Source organism: Bubalus kerabau, chromosome 11 (assembly GCF_029407905.1).
Source record: "Bubalus kerabau isolate K-KA32 ecotype Philippines breed swamp buffalo chromosome 11, PCC_UOA_SB_1v2, whole genome shotgun sequence".
Lineage (NCBI taxonomy): Eukaryota > Metazoa > Chordata > Mammalia > Artiodactyla > Bovidae > Bubalus > Bubalus kerabau.
In genome coordinates this window covers 91188979-91208246 of record NC_073634.1, presented here as the reverse complement: position 1 = coordinate 91208246, position 19268 = coordinate 91188979, and the positions used below count along the sequence as shown (strand labels likewise).

Below are 19268 nucleotides of genomic sequence, written 5' to 3'. Positions count from 1 at the left end.
TGTTTCCCTGGGGTGGAGGCTGCGAGGCAGATGGGAGAGGGCAAGCAATTGGCTTCAGTGCCTTCATCCAGCAAAGGGGGGCCTGGATGGAGCCACCTGTACCTTGTGCAGAGCAACATCACTAGATTGAGGTGGAGTTACAGACACTTTCTCCCCCGGCACTCTACTTGGAACTGGAAAAATATGGAATCTAGCTATTCAAAATAAATACCTAATTGATAAAACAGCTTCAGGTAATATAAAAAAATATATACCCATCTGACATAAAGAACTAAAGAGACTCTAGACTTCTTATAATTTTTTAAAAAGATGCAAATTGACTTTCTTATTCAACTAAAACCTTTACACACCATCTTTTTTCTCTACAATGAGAGTTACAGGATTTAGTTCTGCCACGCAGTCAAACTCAAACTCTAGGTAAACATCACTAGAGAATGAATGCTGAAAAAGAACAATCTCTTTCTGAATCATTCTGCCATCTCTAGGAGACTGCTAAACTCTAAGGATACTGCTACAAAGCAACTACGAGCATCTACAAGCGGGGAAGGAAACGGCAACCCTCTCCAGTACTCTTGCCTGGAAAATTCCATGGATGGAGGAGCCTGGTGGGCTGCAGTCCATGGGGTCGCAAAGAATCGGACACGACTGAGAGACTTCACTTTCTTTCTTTCTATAGTTACTTTTGGAGAAGGAAACAGCAACCCACTCCTGTGTTCTTGCCTGGAGAATGCCATGGACGGTGAGGCCTGATGGGCTGCCATCTATGGGGTTGCAAAGAGTTGGACACGACTGAGCAACACACACACACACAAGATACAAGGTCAGCATGCCACCAGGTTACAGGGGCCTGACAACAGAGCAAACTGACCTGTCCGCTTTCAGGTATGTCTAAAGTACTCAGGGGCTCGTCTGCAAACAGCAAAACCCAATGAAACCAACAAACCCCTCGGACCTAAAGCCAAAGGAATGCGCCTTGAGAGGGGAGGAAAAGGCTTCCGAGAGCCATCCATCCATCCATCCAGGCCCTTCACCCGCTCATTTTGAAAACAAGCGTCTAATGAGCGCCTACAAGGTACCAGGTGCTGGAGACACAGCTGTGAACGAGACAGGGTTCTCATTTGTGTACAGGGGAGGGATGGATAACAACTGAACTTAGAGGTAAATACACAGTGTGCCAGCTGCTGCTGTGTGCTGAGCAGAAGAACAAAATTGGGTGGGAGAGGAGTGCCAGGAGGCTGGTGGGGACTGGCCTCACCCAGGGGTGATGCTTCACAGAGAAGGTGAGTCAGGGACCAAGCCCTGCAGAGGCAGGCTCACCAGCACCCCTCCCCAGGGGAGGCTGACCTGGCCTGCTGGGAGGCTAGTGAGGACGGGGATGTGGCTGGAGCCGGTGAGTAAAGACAGGACAGATGCTGAAGACAGACGTGTCGGGATGGTCAGAGTTAGGAGGCTCCTGCAGGGACTGTGAGGACAGGGCTGAGACCCAAGAGAGACTGGGGACCGTGGAGGGCAACAGGCAGGGCACTCACTAGCTTTTAATAGGTATATTTGCTCCTGGGTAGAGAGGGCTGTGGGGTGTTGGGGGGTAAGAGGAGGCAAGGACGGCATCTCAGAGCAGGATGACAGCACAGACCCGGCGTAGTGCATCCCAGTCGTCTTCTGATGGCAAAGACAGCGGGACCTGATGATTGTTCGACAGTGGATCAGAATCAGGGCTTGAGACCTGAGGCCACCAAGGGTTCTGACCAGAGGAAAGGACAAGAAGGACGGAGCTGGCTGGGAAGAAATGCAGGAAGAACAGGGCAGGGGCATTGGGAAGTCCGGGTCAGGCAAGTTCAGTGAGAGATGCTGACTGGATAACCGGGCAGAGAGGTGTGGACAGGCAGCTGGACACGTGAGCCAGAAAACGTCCTGACTCCACTACTCATCAACTGTGGACACAGGGGAGCTGTTTAACTCCCCAGCCTCCAAATTCTTATCTATAAAATGGGGATAATAAAGCCACTGTGTGGATTAAATAAAACAGCAACAGGACAAAGGCCATGAACAGTATCCGAGGCACAGCAATGTTTGATAAAACCCTCGTTCAATAGATACCGGAACCACTGCTCAGCAGAAGGTACTGGATGGCTGCAATAATTAACTGCTAAGCACTATCCCTGAAGGAACCTGCTCACTGAAGTAGGAGCTCAACAGGTACACGAGTAGCTACATGGAAAAGTGTTAAGGGCCAAGCGTTTGAAGACACATGCAAAGAAACTAAGCAAGTTTATGGGGAAACACCTGGAACAGGAGCTGCTTCATCTGAGCCTCTAGGAGCCAGGAGGTTGGACACGTGGGCAGGTTGGGAAGGGTGTTTCTGGTAGGGAGAAGCCTATGGGCAGTAGAAGAAGCATGAGGACATGGAAGCAGTTATGCGACCGCAGCATCAGACGAGGCGGGCAGAGAGGCAAGGCCTGGCACACACGGCGTGGACTTTGAGGGCCAGTGATCAGCTTTTTGAGATCCAACCAGTCCATCCTAAAGGAAATCAGTCCTGAATATTCACTGGAAGGACTGATGTTGAAGCTGAAACTCCAATACTATGGTCACCTGATGCAAAGAGCTGACTCATTGGAAAAGACTCTGATGCTGGGAGGGGTTGGGGGCAGGAGGAGAAGGGGACGACAGATGAGATGGCTGGATGGCATCACCGACTCAATGGACGTGAGTTTGAGTAAACTCCAGGAGTTGGTGATGGACAGGGAAGCCTGGCGTGCTGCAGTGCATGGGGTCGCAAAGAGTCGGATACGACTGAGCAACTGAACTGATCAACTTTTTAGAGTCATAAGGGAACACTGCAGATCTCTCTGATAAGTATCATTATACCACACTGCTTTGTGAACAAACATAAAGTCAGGGGAAAATGCTGATGTATGGCAGAAACCAACACAATACTGTAAAGGAATTATCCTTCAATTAAAAATAAATAAATTGGAAAAAACAATCAGGGGGAAAGGTTCAGGTAGGGAGGGGAAGAGACCAAGCAAACCTTGTAAGAGACCGTGCCTGTTTTCTCCCAGGAACTTGAACTACATGAGTAGCAGCTGGGCAGAACGCACTCCCTAACCAAATGTAGGTCAAGGTGTCAGGAGACACCCCCCCCACCGGCTGAAACAGGACACGCAGAACACTATGGATGGTTTATCGGCTGAATAATTTATGCCAACACTATTCACAACATAGTTACTGGGCATGGCAGAGAGCACCAGGGGCCGTTCCAGGACTCAGCTCAATGAGCACAGAGAGCCAGAATGAAGCTTTTAGAACAAACAGTCCCTCCCTTCTTCTACTGACAGGACAGTCACCTACAGAGTACTCAGCCCCCAGCAAAACGTACCGCGCCAACCCAAAAAAATGGTAACTGCACGAACACACAGGGCAGCCGGTAATAAGATACCGACTGAGTATCTGATGCTCTGTGCTTAGCTCTAAAATGTATTCTTGATTTCAATGGGAAATATATATCTTTTATATATATTTATATGTATCTTTTAAAATAGATACCACATATATCTTTTTTTAGTGGATGCATTAACCAACACTTCAGCTCCACAAAGATCAACATATTCCAATCAGAATTCATTTCCTTCCTGTCCCCCCAAATCTGTTCCTGCTTCCATCTACAAGAAGGCAAGCATTCACCTTTCTTTTTCTGAGTAACTGAGGGGCGCTCCTCATTGACGCATAGTCCCAGCACTGTCATTCTGTACATTTATATCCCAGATCCAGAGATCTGTTTCTCTACGCGGGCTTCTTGGATTTGGCTATTCCTATGTCAGTCCTACAATATTCAAATGATGTCTGCTTGACAAGCAGTATATGTTTTAATACTGAATCTGCTCCTTTCAAACACTTTTAGGGAAACTTCTCAATTTGCCTAATTTCCCTCAAAACCTCCACCGCATTACAGGTTAACTAGAGAAAAAGGACTGTTTTTACAACATTGAATGTTACTCTCTGAATAAACAAGATGCTTCGTCAGTCTTTTTTATGTCCTATAGTAAAGCTTCATAGTTTACTACCAAAAGGTCTACACAAAGGTCCCTCCATTTCTTTTTACATGTTTCCTTAAACATTTCATTGTTTTTATTGCTTCTGAAACTCTGATCCTTTATCTATGACATTTTCTAACCAGTTATTGCTGATATAAAGGAAAGCTATTTAACTGTTTTATACTTCTCTTCTACCTATTTCCTGAGGCCAACATGTCAGCTGACAACCTAGCCTTTCAACCTTTCTGCAAAAAGAAGCTTTTATTAAGAGACGAGTCCCTTTTATCTATTCAGCATTTTAAATGTATCTTGAGCCTATCTCTCTATCTACACACACACACACACACACACACATACACCCATGCACACACACACAATATCAGTGTTCCACACCTTTTGCAAGTAACACTGGCTGGTACAGAAGAGCTCCCACGTGATTCCTCAGCAAGAGCCTGGCTTCATTCCCTGTGTGTCTTACTTCAGGGCACTGGAGAGCTTAGCACAAAGAACGGGTCACTAGATTCAGCTCTACCTTCCTCAGACTGCCAACACCACTTTGGATGGCTCCCATATCTACCCTAATTAGGAGCAAGTCAGGATCGCTTGTGCTCATGTGTTGTAACACTCAGGGCTTACTAAATGCTTCTTTTGTCTTCTGCGCGCATTAAAACAAAAGGGAGCACTCTAACTTAGTTCAGCCACAATGGTCTCCTTGAGCTGATTTATCTCTTTGTACCAGTTCACTGATGATGCTCAGATGTTTTCTCCTAGTGGATAAAAATTAAATATTAAACTGGGAGTTTTACATCAGGTTGTCCATCTGTAAAACACTATGTTGCATTTCTTCAACATACTTAAATATTTTAAACTATATTTAAGTGAAAATTTTTTATTTTAGTGAAATACTTAAGATCCTATCACATGCATATTGTTCTTAATGTACACTATCCTCTAAATTGTGGGGTTATGTAACTAGTTTTTTCCAACAGAATGGGAGAGAAAGTGGAGGGCAGGCATGCTCTCTCTGGGCTCAGCTCACTACGGGACACGCCGTTCCCTCGATTTAATCAAGAGGATTCTAGAGACCCTGAAGGAGGTGGGGCCGCAAGAAAGAAGCCTGGTTCCCTGAATGGTTGTGGGGAGCAGAGGCCCCCTTCTCAGTGGGCTGGGTGTGAATGAGAAATAAACTTGCTTTATGTCAAGTCAACGGAGTAATGTGCTTTGATAGTGGGTAGCCCACCCCTAGAGCTAGAGAGTGATAAGAGTTTAGAATAGCAGATAAGGGAAATAAAAAAGGTAATGACTAAGATAAAAATGAAGACAGGGTTATGAAGCTCCAGTGAACACTGGATCACACAAATTTGTACTTCTACCAATTCTTATTAATAAATTGAAATCTGCTATATTAAACTACTTAGTAAATGTGGCAGTTTAAAAATATACATAGCTAGTTCCTATTTTCATTACACTAAGATGACAACACATGACCTAGGCTACCTCTCCAAGTTCATCAAGATTCAAGGTGGCCCAATACACATACTGATTCTGCTAATAGCTTTTTGCTTTAAGAATTCCTGCAGTTTATAAGTTGATAGTGAAAGTGAAGTCACTCAGTCATGTCCGACTCTTTGTGACCCCATGAACTGTAGCCTACCAGGTTCCTCTGTCCATGGGATTTTCCAGGCAATAATACTCGAATGGGTTGCCATTTCCTCCTCCAGGAGATCTTCCTGACCCAGGGATTGAACCCAGGTCCCCCGCATTGGAGGCAGACGCTTTACCATCTGAGCCACCAGGGAAGTCCTTTACAAGTTGATAGCCAACATCTATTCTCTTCTTCTGTATGTCAGGTTATTTCTCAATTATATTCAATATATTGCTAATTTGACTATCTAGTTTTTTAGTGTATTTAATAAATTTTGTTTTGTCTTGGTTTTATTTGTTCTTTTAGGTATAGTCTTTTATCCAAGTCTGGTTTTAAAATCTATTTAACAAAAGTAAAATCCACTTTGATATCATTAAGGAGAAAAAGATAATTCATCTTCTGAAATTCTCCTGTTTTATAATAGTGACTTTTCTTTAAGCTCACACAATGTTGGCTCTTTTCTAGTATTCAACAATTTATTCATAGATGCCATGATTTGTTTCATTTTATTTTTTCCACTTACTTATCCTTCCACTGAATTTACTGGTCATTATTTATCCTGTACAGATAACTCAAGGCCTACTTAAAAGCAGGTCTTATGTGTCTTTTTCAGCAGAGAAAACTGCCAGGCTTGATATATACACCGGAGAGTTCTATCTTCAACTTCCCCACCCAGTATGCAGATGTTAGCAGGTGTCCCTTTATAAAGACAGTGAACAAGTTCATTTTTAAGGACTTGGACTGCATTTATCTCATAAGAGACATTCAATCAGTTCTGTTACAGGCAAAAGACCCTTCCAGAACCAAGGAAGGACTAAATTTCCTCTGAAGAAAAAAAAAAGCCTGAAGTTATTTATACCACTCACTATAATACTGAATATTAGAATGTAAAACATTTCATAGATGTGGAATGCATAAAAGAAAAATACATGTTCAAGTGCATTCTCATGGAAATTCAGACTGACAAAGCTAGTCCAAGGACTTGCGTCCAAAGACAGTCCCATGGTATGTGAAGAAGCACGAACAAGCAATCAGATGTTACACAGCAGCTGGGGAGACACTGTACAAACGGGATTCCAAGAAGGGAGGGAGGAAGGAAGGGAGGGAGGAAGAGAGGGAGGGAGGGAGGGAGGCAGGGCGGGAGGGAGAAGAAGAAAAGAAGGGCAGCAAGGAAGCAGGCTCAAAGGGGCTGATTTTCAATAGTTATTAAGTGACTCCAAAAATTTCTAACAGAATTAGAACCAGTGAGGTTGCTCAGTCGTGTCCGACTCTTTGCGACCCCAGGTACTGTAGCCTGCCAGGCTCCTCCATCCACGGGATTCTCCAGGCAAGAATACTAGAGTGGGCTGCCATTTCCTTCTCCAGGGGATCTTCCTGTCCCAGGGATCGAACCCAGGTTTTCTGCATTACAGGCAGACACTTTACCGTCTGATCTACCAGGGAAGCCCAGAATTAGAAAATGCATTCAATATTGGCATATAATATAACAAATTTTATTCCAATATATTCAGAAATTTTACAAAAGTCAATTTAAAAAAAAGGTTATTTTTGTGACTTACACATCACTATAAAAGACCACTTTCCAAGAAGAAAAATGTTAAATTTACAAAAAGAATTTTAAACGAAAAGACTTTTTCATTTGAACTACTAAATGGAACTATATTTTGTCTTTCAACCAACATGTTAGGATAGATAAACAGACTTTTGAATCAAAGTTTTCATCTTACCCTGAAAAATCAGCAGAATACTGTCCATAATCAAAGATATAGACTCTAGTGATTTGGCATACTGTGAGGTATCCCAAAGCAAACACGAAACAGTATCTGGAAAACAAAAACAAGCTAGATTAGCGAAATAAAAAGATTCATTTTGTTAAAGAATATATTTTAAACTAACATATTAACTATATGATATGTTTCAAAAATTGTAAACATCACGAGATCTACTCCACAAATGGCTTTCTTTGATAAATTGTAAAAACTCTTTATAGTGTCTGCTTCAGTTTCCTTGAATTTTGTATCATTTTCAACAGCAAACACATTTAGTTCCTACTTTTATTCATTTTTTCCTTCTGAAAAACCTCCGTATAACAGATTATGTATCTGAAAGTCATGCTCACAACATAAAACTGAATATGGTAAGTACTGGTATCTATTTATTTTTCCTTCTTTTTAGAAAACAAAATCTAGTATGAAGATATTTGGTTGAAACACACATCAAACAAGTTCTTAAGAGTATTTTTAAAACTTGTCCTCGATCATCTAAAATCATAAACAGTGTGTGGTATTTACTCACATTTTATAAACATAAATGTTTAATAATTTTCAGTCTTAAGATGTATGGGAGAGAGCTACAATAATTAAAAACATCAGGATTTCCCTGGTGGTCCATTGGTTAAGAATCCACCCATCAATGTAAGGGACACCACATCCTGCAGGGCAACTAAACCCACGTGTTGCAACTAGTGAACCTGCGCTCTAGAGCCTGGGCTCTGCAACGAGAGAGGCTGCCACACTGAGAAGCTCGGGACCACAACTAGAGAGCAGGCCCCCCACCCTCGCTGCAACTAGAGAAAGCCCACGCATAACAACAAAGACCCAGCACAGCCATAATTACTTTTTTTTTTTTAATTTTATTTTTAAGCTTTACAATATTGTATTGGTTTTGCCAAATATTGAAATGAATCCGCCACAGGTACACACGTGTTCCCCATCCTGAACCCTCCTTCCTCCTCCCTCCCCATACCATCCCTCTGGGTCATCCCCGTGCACCAGCCCCAAGCATCCAGTATCGTGCATCGAACCTGGACTGGTGACTCGTTTCATACATGATATTATACATGTTTCAATGTCATTTTCCCAAATCTTCCCACCCTCTCCCTCTCCCACAGAATCCATAAGACTGTTCTATACATCAGTGTCTCTTTTGCTGTCTCATATACAGGGTTATTGTTACCATCTTTCTAAATTCCATACATATGCATTAGTATACTGTATTGGTGTTTTTCTTTCCGGCTTACTTCACTCTGTATAATAGGCTCCAGTTTCATCCACCTCATTAGAACTGATTCAAATGTATTCTTTTTAATGGCTGAGTAATACTCCATTGTGTACATAATTAATTATTTTTAAAAACTTAAAAACATCATCTGGGGGAATAATTTACATATCAATAGAACAGAAATTCACAAACAGACTCTAGAATATATACTACTGTGTAAAATGAAGGCTGCAATGCATATTAGCAGGAGTGAATGGATTATCGCCTAATAAGTTAAACAATCTGGGTGGGTGAATGGAGCTATACCTTCATCGAAACAATCCTAGATGGATAAAATACTAAAATGTACAGTATAAAACTAAAACACATACGAGCTGTGGATAAATATTCAGATGTCCTCAAATCAGTGAAGGACTTTCTAAACATATATAATATAGAAAAAATCGATAGGAGGGAAAAAAAAAAAACACCAATGTATTTTCAAATAGACCATTCAGGAGGTTTTAGGAAAGGGTCCTTTCAAACTTCAGACAAATAGGTAATTCTGATCTACTTGGATTATTCCTGAGCAAAGAAGTCTGCACTAGATAACTGAAAGAATGTTTAGTAAGAGTTTAGCACACTAAAACTAATTGTAATTTAAAATAAGATACCTTGACCAAGCAGGGTTTATTGGATAAATGCAAAAATGATTCAATATAGGAAGCCAAATTTAGTGGTGTACAAGTATTGACACTTTGAAAATTGGCAAACACTATAGATTAAATGAACATGAATCTGAGCAAACTCCAGGAGATACTGAAGGACAGGGAAGCCTGGAGTGCTGCAGTCCATGGGGTCACAAAAGAGTCAGACAAGACTTACCGACTGAACAAACAGATTATTCAAACCAGAAATAATCAAACCAAAGCCTGTAGGATAAATCTCGCTCCCTGCTTTGCTTATGTCAATCAAATTTTGTTTGACCACACTCATGGCCATTTACATGTATACTGTTTATGGCTGCTTTTGCCTCAGAACACCTGAGCTGAATAGTTGCAGCAGCATCAACAAGGCCCTCAAAGCCTAAAATATTTACTATCTGGCTCTTTATGAAAGAAGTTTGCTGACCCGAATCAGAAGCAATGAAGAGAATGCTAACAATACAGGTTAAACTTTTAAAAGTATGTCATGACCTGCAGCTGTAACACTGTGACTGGCCTCCACGCCCAAAAAACCCCAGAAAATCTTATTCTTCTAGCATTCAAAAACTATTACTCAATTCAGCAAAGAAGTTGCTCTTACTCACATTATGGACAAAAAGAGCGAAGTGTCAAGATACAGAAGTTTCTGTATCTTTAGTGTTTCACTTTCAACTTACTCATTAACATTAAGCAAAAATATCAATCAACATTCATTAACTGAACCACATTTGTTTGCCCATGATGTGAGCAACTTCTTCACTGAACCGGAAAAATCTGTGGTCTAATTCTGTCAACTCATGATTGAATTGTGATCATGGATTAGTTATGAGTTTGTCAAAAATCAATGAAAGCATTCTGTAGAATCAAAGAAAAAAGAGGGGCTACATGTAGCTGGTGTGGTGTGAATTCCTTCTGCCCAGAAAAAGGGTCTGAGGGCTGTAGCAGCGATCACCTTGCACCCTGAAGTAGTGAGCTAACAGGCGAAGGACAGAACTACAGAACAAGAAAGACACCTGCCTCTTTAATAAACACTACTGAGCAGCTACACTGGCTCTGAATAACCCAAGTCCAGAAAAAATCTGACGTGCTGGGTTTTTCCTATTATCCAGAACTGAAATGCATTCCTAAGCGATACCAAAGAGCACCACATTTTCACTGTTATCTTTGAGTTAGGCTGCAGGGAAAGGTGACAGGGAAAGCCTCTGATCTGTCAAGTTCAGCATCGGCAGAAGAGAACAGACATACAGGCCAATATGTACATGCATGGTATTCTCATCAGTGCTGAGGTCAGGGCGTATGTTTCACTGAATGTCTCCAAACAGAAAAACATACGTGCACATAAAATCCAAGCAGACCTGACTGAGATTTAAATAATGGCCCCATCAACTTTTTACTCTTCCTATCTGTGTGATCTTGAGAAAGTGACATTACTTCTGAACCCTCATTCTCTCCCTTAGAAAAGGCAGATACACAGGGAGGGAGACTGACCATCTAACTCAGTCACTGTGGTCTCGTACTCCCTGCAACGGACAGTTTACAGGTGGGCGTGAAACTTAAGTATAGTCAGTGAAACATGACACGGAGCTTTTGGAAAGGCTTTCTCCTTAAATAGCAAGTAGGACACTTGCTGAGGAGGGCATGTCAACCCACTCCAGTAATCTCGTCTGGAGAATCCCCTTGGACAGAGGAGCCTGGTGGGCAACCTGGGGGTTGCAAAGAGTCGGACACAGGTAAGCAGCTAGGCAAAACACAACACGGGACCCTTGCTACTGCTATGTCGATCAAGCCCAGCTAGCCTACAGACAATCTGGTGAGATGGTGAAGCAGAAAAGCTAAATAAAACAAAATACAGAACTTTCTGATGCCCTCATAAAAACAGAGTTGCTGAGTTAATCAACAAGAACTGCCTCGCCTCATGACTTCTCCCTGGAAAGGTGAATCTCTCTGCACTGGTTACCATTACACCACTATGAGTTATACCATTATACCACTATGAGTTAGGATTTCTGCTCTGTGCAGTTTTAAAAGCATCCTGATACTATCATCCTTTATAACAAAATGAAATCAACAAGATTTGAAGAGTTCCAGAGAGAACATTTTATTATTCATTCAAATATAAGTGTTGAATTACAGCCCCATTTTAAAAAGAGAAACCACATCTAAAATACCCATTCTCTAGATATTAGATATGAAGTGGAAATTGTTCAGGGAAAAACAAAGTGCTCAGGGACTATGGGAATTAATGAGCTTGAAATGTCGAGAACTGAAAAAGAATTCTTCCCAAATGAGGAAAACAGGCAACATCACCAAAAGGTTCAAAATCTTGATGGAGAGAAAGACAAAAACTTATAAGTGAGCCGTTGTTTTAATGTGCTGAAGTCAAACGAAACTCATCACTTTCAGGGTGCTCAAGTTCAGGGGGCTGTGGGTGTGGCCCCAATTCAGCAAAGGCCGACACATCTGAGGGCTAACTGTGGTGTGTGCTTAGTTGCCTGGTCGTGTCCAACTCTTGGGACCCCACGGTCGTAGACCACCAGGCTCCTCTGTCCATGGGATTTCCACCTGGGAAGCCCTACTTACTATACAGTTCGATTTACATGAAATTCTAAAACAGACGAACTGATCAAAGGTGGTAAAAAGCAGAGAGCGAACAGGTTGCAGGGGGCTGGGCTATAAAGATTACAAAGGGAATGCGGGAACCTTCGAGGATGAAAGAAGTGTCCTGCGTCTGGATTTGGAGGGTAGTTACACAGGTCTGGACATTTGTTAAAACTCACTGAACCGGTGGTCCTACTTTGTTTAAGGTAATTTTTACCTAAAGAAAGTTGATTTTTAAATTATTTGGAAACAAATTTTATAATCTCCTTTGCAGATTCCTTCTTAATCTGGGACTCCAGGGTTCAGTCCTCTTCTCCGTTTATATCCATTTCCAAAAGGATTTTATCCAGTCCCATGCCTTTAAATACAAACACACAGTCATGTGCATACGAACACAACTATTAGGCATAATGACAGTTGGGACCTACAGGCGAATGAAATAAAACAAAATATGAGTGTTCTATTTCTGGGTATATTTCAAAATAGGACCTTAAGTCTGATAAAGTCAGCAGGGACCTGGAAAGACTGACTGCTTATAAACTGTTCAAGTTTCTTATTTAAAAATTTATGATTAATCAAGTCTGTTCGTTTATAGTTAGTGGCTATCGTGCGTGGCAACCTGAAGAATTCATTTTCAACGGGGTGGCATACCTGAGAATGAGGCTGTTATTCTAAAACCAGCAACCCAGAGTGAGTTTGGCACTTCTTTCATCTCACTCTACTTTTACGAAAGTAATACAGGCATAGTTTCAAAGGATCCAGTATGGATCACCAGGACCAAGCCGTCCACAGCTGCACAGCCTGCACACAGGCTCTGCTCCCCAGATGCCACCTTCCAACCCACCCTGCACCTGTCAGGAAAGACTGGCCCATCCTCGATAGCACCAGCCTTGCCAGCACTTAGGTTCCAGCTTCAGCCTCTTTGAGTCTCAGATCAACGTGTGTGTTGAATCTACTATAATTACTGGAAGCCTCAAAATTTAGTCTTATAACCATCATTAAAACATCAGTTTCTAAAATCTTTTTGATAGTACTTGCATCTTATTCTAAAAGTCCAGTTATCAATTTCATGGAATTTTAGTAAATGCAATCCTTAACATTTCTTGCTCTTTTTACTTTGTACACAATAACACATTCTAAGATACTTTGTTTCTGCTAAGGTATTAGGACCAAAGGTTAAGTTTATCCTCAGGTAACCAATGAGTGAGTATCAACTATCTAACTAGGTGACCTCTTAAGCCAAGCTGAAAGGCTCCTTCCACTATTGTTTTTTAGCTGCCAAGTCATGTCCGACATTTTGGGACCCCTTGGACTACAGCCCGGGATTCCCTGGTGGCTCAGACAGCAAAGAGTCTGCTTGAAATGTGGGACACCCAGGTTCGACCCTTGGGTCGAGAAGATCCTCTGGAGAAGGAAATGGCAACCCACCCCAGTATACCTGCCTGGAAAATCCCATGGACAGAGAAGCCTGGCAGGCTGCAGCCCATGGGGTCACAAAGACTCACACACAACTGAGTGACTTCACTTTCACCTGGACTACGGCCCATCAGGCTCCTCTGTCCATGGGATTTTCCCAGCAAGAATACTGGTGTGGGTTGCCATTTCCTGCTCCAGGGGATCTTCCCAACCTAGGGATCAAACCTGTGTCTCCTGCATTGGCAGGTGGAGTCTTTACCACTGAACCACAAGAGAAGCCCTCTTCCATTATTATCACATTTACAAACACATTCTCGTAAAGATATACAGTAACCACTCTTCACATTTTGAAATCACATGCCTTATCTCTTCGTAGAGTTTTGTCTGTTACAGATCTCACTTTAACTCAATACACTTGCCTTTTATAGAAGGAACAGAAAGAACAGTGAGATACGACTTCTCCGTTGCAGGAACCTGACATCAAGCCAGGGAGCACAGCCACAGCGTCTGACAGCCAATGGTGAGTGACAGTGCTGGGTTTTCCAGGATTAGCTATTGAGATGCCAGTCACCCCTGTCTCACCATGTCTATTTAGAGCATCTTTATCGCATCTTGTGAAAACTGTTCTCTTAGATGTTGTACCCTTCCCTAGATGGCACTCCTTGAAGATTTCAGACGTCTGAGTCTATGAGAGCCTGGCACTGAGCTTGACAAAGAGAAGGCATTCTGTAAAGTGGCAGAGCAGAACGGAAGCAGTGTGAAAAGATGTTCATTGCAGGCCAGGGAAGTAACTGAGGGCTCCTCCCGGAACGACGCTGATGTGGATGTAGCCACAAATATAGAACAGGAGCGACACAGAGGAGATGATGCCTCCCTGTGAGGCTAAATGCCCAGACCCAGGAGTGGCCAGCCTGACACGTACCAGTGAAAACTGGGAGAAACTACAGGAAATAAGTTAGTGCATAAAATAGGGTTCAGGGTATTCGGAAGGGCCATGAGTGTCTTGAGTATTTCTGGCTATTCTCCTGCAGGCGTTCAAAGATTTCTGAGCAAAGAGTGATCTAGTGAAATAGTTCTTAGGCAAGTAACAGAGACTAACCCATACACAGGATGGATGTAAGAGATAAGGCTGGGAGTCAGAGGAGCAGTCATGTAGCAGGAAGAAACAAGTTCTAAGTTAAGATGGGGATGTGACAGCAAGTGCGGAGGGTTTCCAAGGAGAAACTAAAAAATACCTCATACTATATCGGCTGCAGAAACTAAGGAGAAAAAGTCAGGTTTATAAATTAGAGCATATCAAGAAAACACAGAAGTCGACTCTGGAGTTCAAACTGGCTTGGGCTGGAAAGTTGGCTTGGTCTCTTCCTAGCTGGTGACTCCAGACCAGTTGGTAAATGAAGCTTCAGTCCTCTTCTCTTTTCCAGGCACATTTCTTTCTGAATTTCATTGCACTGAAGGCTTGAAACCCTCTACCTTGAATACCACACTTGTCTGACTGCTGTTCCCACATGAATATTTAATGAAGCCTCTCAAATGTAACATGCAAAGAAAGCCCCCCCCTACCCAGTAAGCTGCCTCTCCCCAGCCACCCCATTTCCTACATAATATAGTCCACCTGGCCACTCAGGCCAGAAACCTAGTTCAGATCAACGCTGACTTAATTCTAATAAAACAGCAAGCTGGCTCCAATACAGCTCCATTTTCTTCTGTGTCCTTTGTGCTACTATTACCATATGTAAAAGTTTGCTCAAATTCATGTTCATTGAGTCAGTGATGCCAACGAACCATCTCATCCTCTGTTGTCCCCTTTTCCTTTTGCCTTCAATCTTGCCCAGCATCAGAGTTTTTTCCAGAGTCAGCTCTTCGCATCAGGTGGCCAAAAGGAGTTTCAGCTTGGAGTTTCAGCTTCAGTATCAGTCCTTCCAGTGAATATTCAGGGTTGATTTCCTTTAGGATTGACTGGTTTGTTTTCCTTGCAGTCCAAGGGACTCTGAAGAGCGTTCTCCAGCACCACAATTTGAAAGCATCAATTCTTCGGTGCTCAGCTTTCTTCATGGTCCAATTCTCACATCTGTCCATGACTACTGGAAAAACCATAGCTTTGACTAGAGGGACCTTTGTTGGCAAAGTAATGTCTCTGCTTTTTAATATACTGTCTAGGTTTGCCATGGGCTTCCCTGGTGGCTCAGATGGTAAAGAATCTGCCTGCAATGAGGAGACCCAGGTTCAATTCCAGAGTCGGGAAAATCCCCTGGAGAAGGGAATGGCCACCCACTCCAGTATTCTTGCCTAGAGAATCCCATGGACAGAATAGGCTGGCAGGTTATAGTCCATAGGGATTGCCAAAATGGGACATGACTGAGCAATTAAGCACACAGTAGGTCTGTCACAGTTTTCCTTCCAAGGAGCAAGTGTCTTTTAATTTCATGGCTGCGGTCACTGTTTGCAGTGATTTTGGAGTGTGCTGTTTCTGTTGCATCTCTCTTACCCATGGTACACAGAGGCTGACATCTCCCCTCCGATTTTTAAATTCATGGTTTTATTTTTCAGCCTTACTCTAGGAGTCTCCCCTGTGTCTGTAATCTCAGTGGTCAGTCAATGGCTAGTCAGGGCTTGTGCTTAAAAATTCGCTACCAGTAAGGCTTCTGCTGAGGGTTCCAGGTGTGTGGGTCTGAGAGCTCGTCCAACAGTCCAGCAGGTTTCAAGCCCACCCTCTGTCCTTCAGGCCCTCCAGACTTCCCCTGACATGGAGGCAGTCTCCAGGCAGCCATGGTTGTATCAGTATCTTCTCTAGTTTCTCCATGGCTCTCTCGCTGCCAAGAATCGCTCTGCTAAATGTTAGACCAAATCCTCAGGAGGGGAGAGCTAGAGGCGTCCCCTGTGAGCCACTGCCCGGGTTTTCTGCCTTCCACCCCGAACCGAGTCAACCAAAGCTGCGGTCTTTGCAGCTGTCTCTGCCCCAGGAGAGCTCTCTGCCAGGGAATGAGGGGTGGAGGGGAGCCCAGGCAGGAACACCGCCGTTCCCACTGTTCTCACTCAAAGGTCAACAGTTTTCTTTTAAATAAAAGCTTCTCGAATTGCTGTTTGCTTTGAGTAAATTTTCAGAGCCCAACATGGTTTTGACCAGTTTTATTGCTACTTTGGGGTGAGAAAATTTGTGGATTTTAGTTCAAGTAGGATTTGGTAGGCTTGTATGGAAATATGATTTCGGGGGGGGGGGCGGTGTATAAATTCAAGTTCTAAAAATTGAAAATATATCCACACCTAGAAAAGCCCCCGGGGTGGGACAAGCCTGCCAGCCCTCACTCAGAGCATGAGCTGAGCTCTGTGGCTGGAAACCAGCTCTGTTAGTCTGTGACTCTAAGAGAAGAATTTTAAAACACTTTTATAAAACGAGCTGCTTTACCAGCAAAAACCAGCCACCACATCATCTTCATACAAGACTCAGAGGCCCCTGTTCTGTTCCCAGTCGCTACTGTGCAACTCTTGGGGTGAAGGGACCTTCTCCCCAAGGTCCCCACTTGGGCTTCTCCCTGGATGGGGAGACTCCCGATTCTCTCTTCCTGTCTTCCTGGAGACGTGCAGGTCATCTACATTCCCTGATAAAACTGCTGTTCCTCGGAAGACAGGGCTTACTGGGTTCCCCGCTGAGGAGCTCTCTCACCTGGAACAACAAGGTCTCCACGAGTTACAAGCACAATACAAGTCATGAGGGGCTGTGTTTGTTCTTTACAAAGCCTTATTCATGACAACAAGAAAGGAGCTCAGCTGTATTCACTAGACCAGCCACAAACCGAGACATGGATACATGAGGGCACTGGGTCCTTTTCTTTCTCACTTTGTTTACAGACGACAGAAAGGACCCAAACCACGTGGCGACTAATCAGCTCTTTTATAAAATCTAACTCTGCTCCCACATCTGTCTCTGTAACATAATGAAGTCACTTACTGGTGTTTTATAAAGAAAATTTCCAAAGTTGACTCAAAGATAGAAATAAAATTGGGTATTGGCTCTTGGTATCAAGCACGATGATTTTATTGCTCAAAATGCAAAGACTTCTATAGATATTCCCTGGTGGTCCAATGGTTAGGATTCGGTGCTTTTCCTGCCGAGGGAATGGGTTAAATCCCTGGTCAGAGAACTAAGATCCCACACGCTTTGCACTTGGCCAAAAGGAAAAAGAAAAGGGGAAAAAAAGGCATAGACTTCTATAGTTTACATCAAGATTTCAGACATCTGGATTGTAGTTAAAAACATCATCTGATTAGATAGTCCTGAAATCAATAAATACACAGAAATGAAGTTTTAAAGGTTTTAAAAACATCAAAAACTGTTCTGGCAGTCAGTGTAATGACAGAATCTTAAACTGAGAAAGATAATTACTCACAAAAATGCATCCAAATTTCAGTCTATTCTAATTGCTACTAAAACCAGAACCGTGAAAACTATAAAGTCTATAAAAGGCTTCATGTTTTCCTGTGCTGTGCTGTGCTGCGCTTAGTCGATCAGTCATGTCCGACTCTTTGCAACCCCAGGGACGACCACCCTCCAAGTCAGAGACCCGGTGCCCCTCCCGACGGGAAGACCAGGAACCTGTCAGTCTTGGCGCTTCAGGGGCTGCATGTTGTAAGAAAGGGTGCTGAGCTCCCTTCCCACCTGCACAGACGATCACTTACCTTTCTTCCATTACCCTTCGGGGTGAAAACCACATAGGTGGAAAAGCAGAAAAGGAAAAAGGTGATTCAGTTCATTCTGTGAAGATCTTCAAAGCAAGGGCAGCAAGGAAGACAATGTGTGCGGCGATCTAAGGAAGCTGGAGCTACAGAGCAACGGCGGGCTGGAGGGGTTGGAGGGGTGGGGAGGAGCTAAGGACAGCGGGGCATCCCCACCACCCATTGAGAGCTGACCGTGCCAGGGGCGGTCTCAAATGCCTTTCAGGTGTCCACACCTCACACAACCCGAGAGGAGGCTGATGAAGCAAGGTGATGGCGAATACAGGCGGCGGTGGGGTGGTGGGAAATGAAGGAAGAAGTGAGGATTTATCCCACGGGCTTCACTGCTCAGCTGCCAAGTCTGGACAAATTAACAAACTAACCCAAGAATTAAAATTAAAGAACGTTAGCTTCCCAATTCAGCTTTCAAACTAAGATTAATTTATATTACTCACACACACACCAATTATCAATGAAGGAAAACAACCCTGAAATAAAATGGACAGGACACTGCCTGTTTCCCATGGAAAATCCGCATGTTGTGAAGGTCAGTGGGGAGCTGAGTTTAGCAGCTGGCTGCATGGGGCTTTGGTGCTGAACAGACTGGGTTTCAAATTCTGAGCTTGCTGGGGACCAGTTGTATAAACCTGGGGAAAGCATCTAGGTCTCTGAATCTCTGTTTTCTTCAACAATAAAGCTGAGATACAGTATTACAGCACAGGTGGCTGTAAGGACCGCATGGGAAAGCACCTTAGCATTTGTGTTTAATAAATATCACTGGCGGTTTAGCTATTAAGAGTAATTTATTTGTAATTAAAGTTGTCCATTGTCCTTTGGGGTTCCATCTTACTCATTTCTTAACTTTTATCATTTTCTTCGTTGGATTTTATTTTCAAGTTTTTAAGTCTGTTCTCTGAACACTTTCTAAAGCTCTCATGTCTAAGGAAAAAAGTTTATTCTATTATCTTGTACTATTATCTATTATCTTTTACTATTCTAAATAACAGCACTCTAATAATTCATGTTTTTGAAATGAAGCTATGCTCCAACAAAATGAGTTCTATATAAGACTTCTTGAAACTTTGAAAGGCAGATCGTGCCAACCCCATCCTGAAACTGTTACCTTCTTCCCAAGGCAAGTCCTGCTAAGGCACATAGTCTATCATACCAACTAAGATT

At 43.0% G+C, this 19268-nt stretch overlaps 1 protein-coding gene across 3 annotated transcripts in view; it reads right to left on the bottom strand.

The window, feature by feature from the left end:
* Window positions 1-19268, bottom strand: part of MBOAT2 (membrane bound O-acyltransferase domain containing 2) — a 108695-nt gene that overhangs the window by 25230 nt on the left and 64197 nt on the right. For 2 of the 3 annotated variants that reach the window (XM_055540990.1, XM_055540991.1), the window contains exon 4: window positions 7407-7502. In XM_055540990.1, the coding sequence (XP_055396965.1) occupies window positions 7407-7502 (96 nt within the window). Of the gene's footprint in view, window positions 1-7406; window positions 7503-18053; window positions 18269-19268 lie in introns of those variants that run through there. The other variant, XM_055540992.1, reaches the window with a different exon arrangement.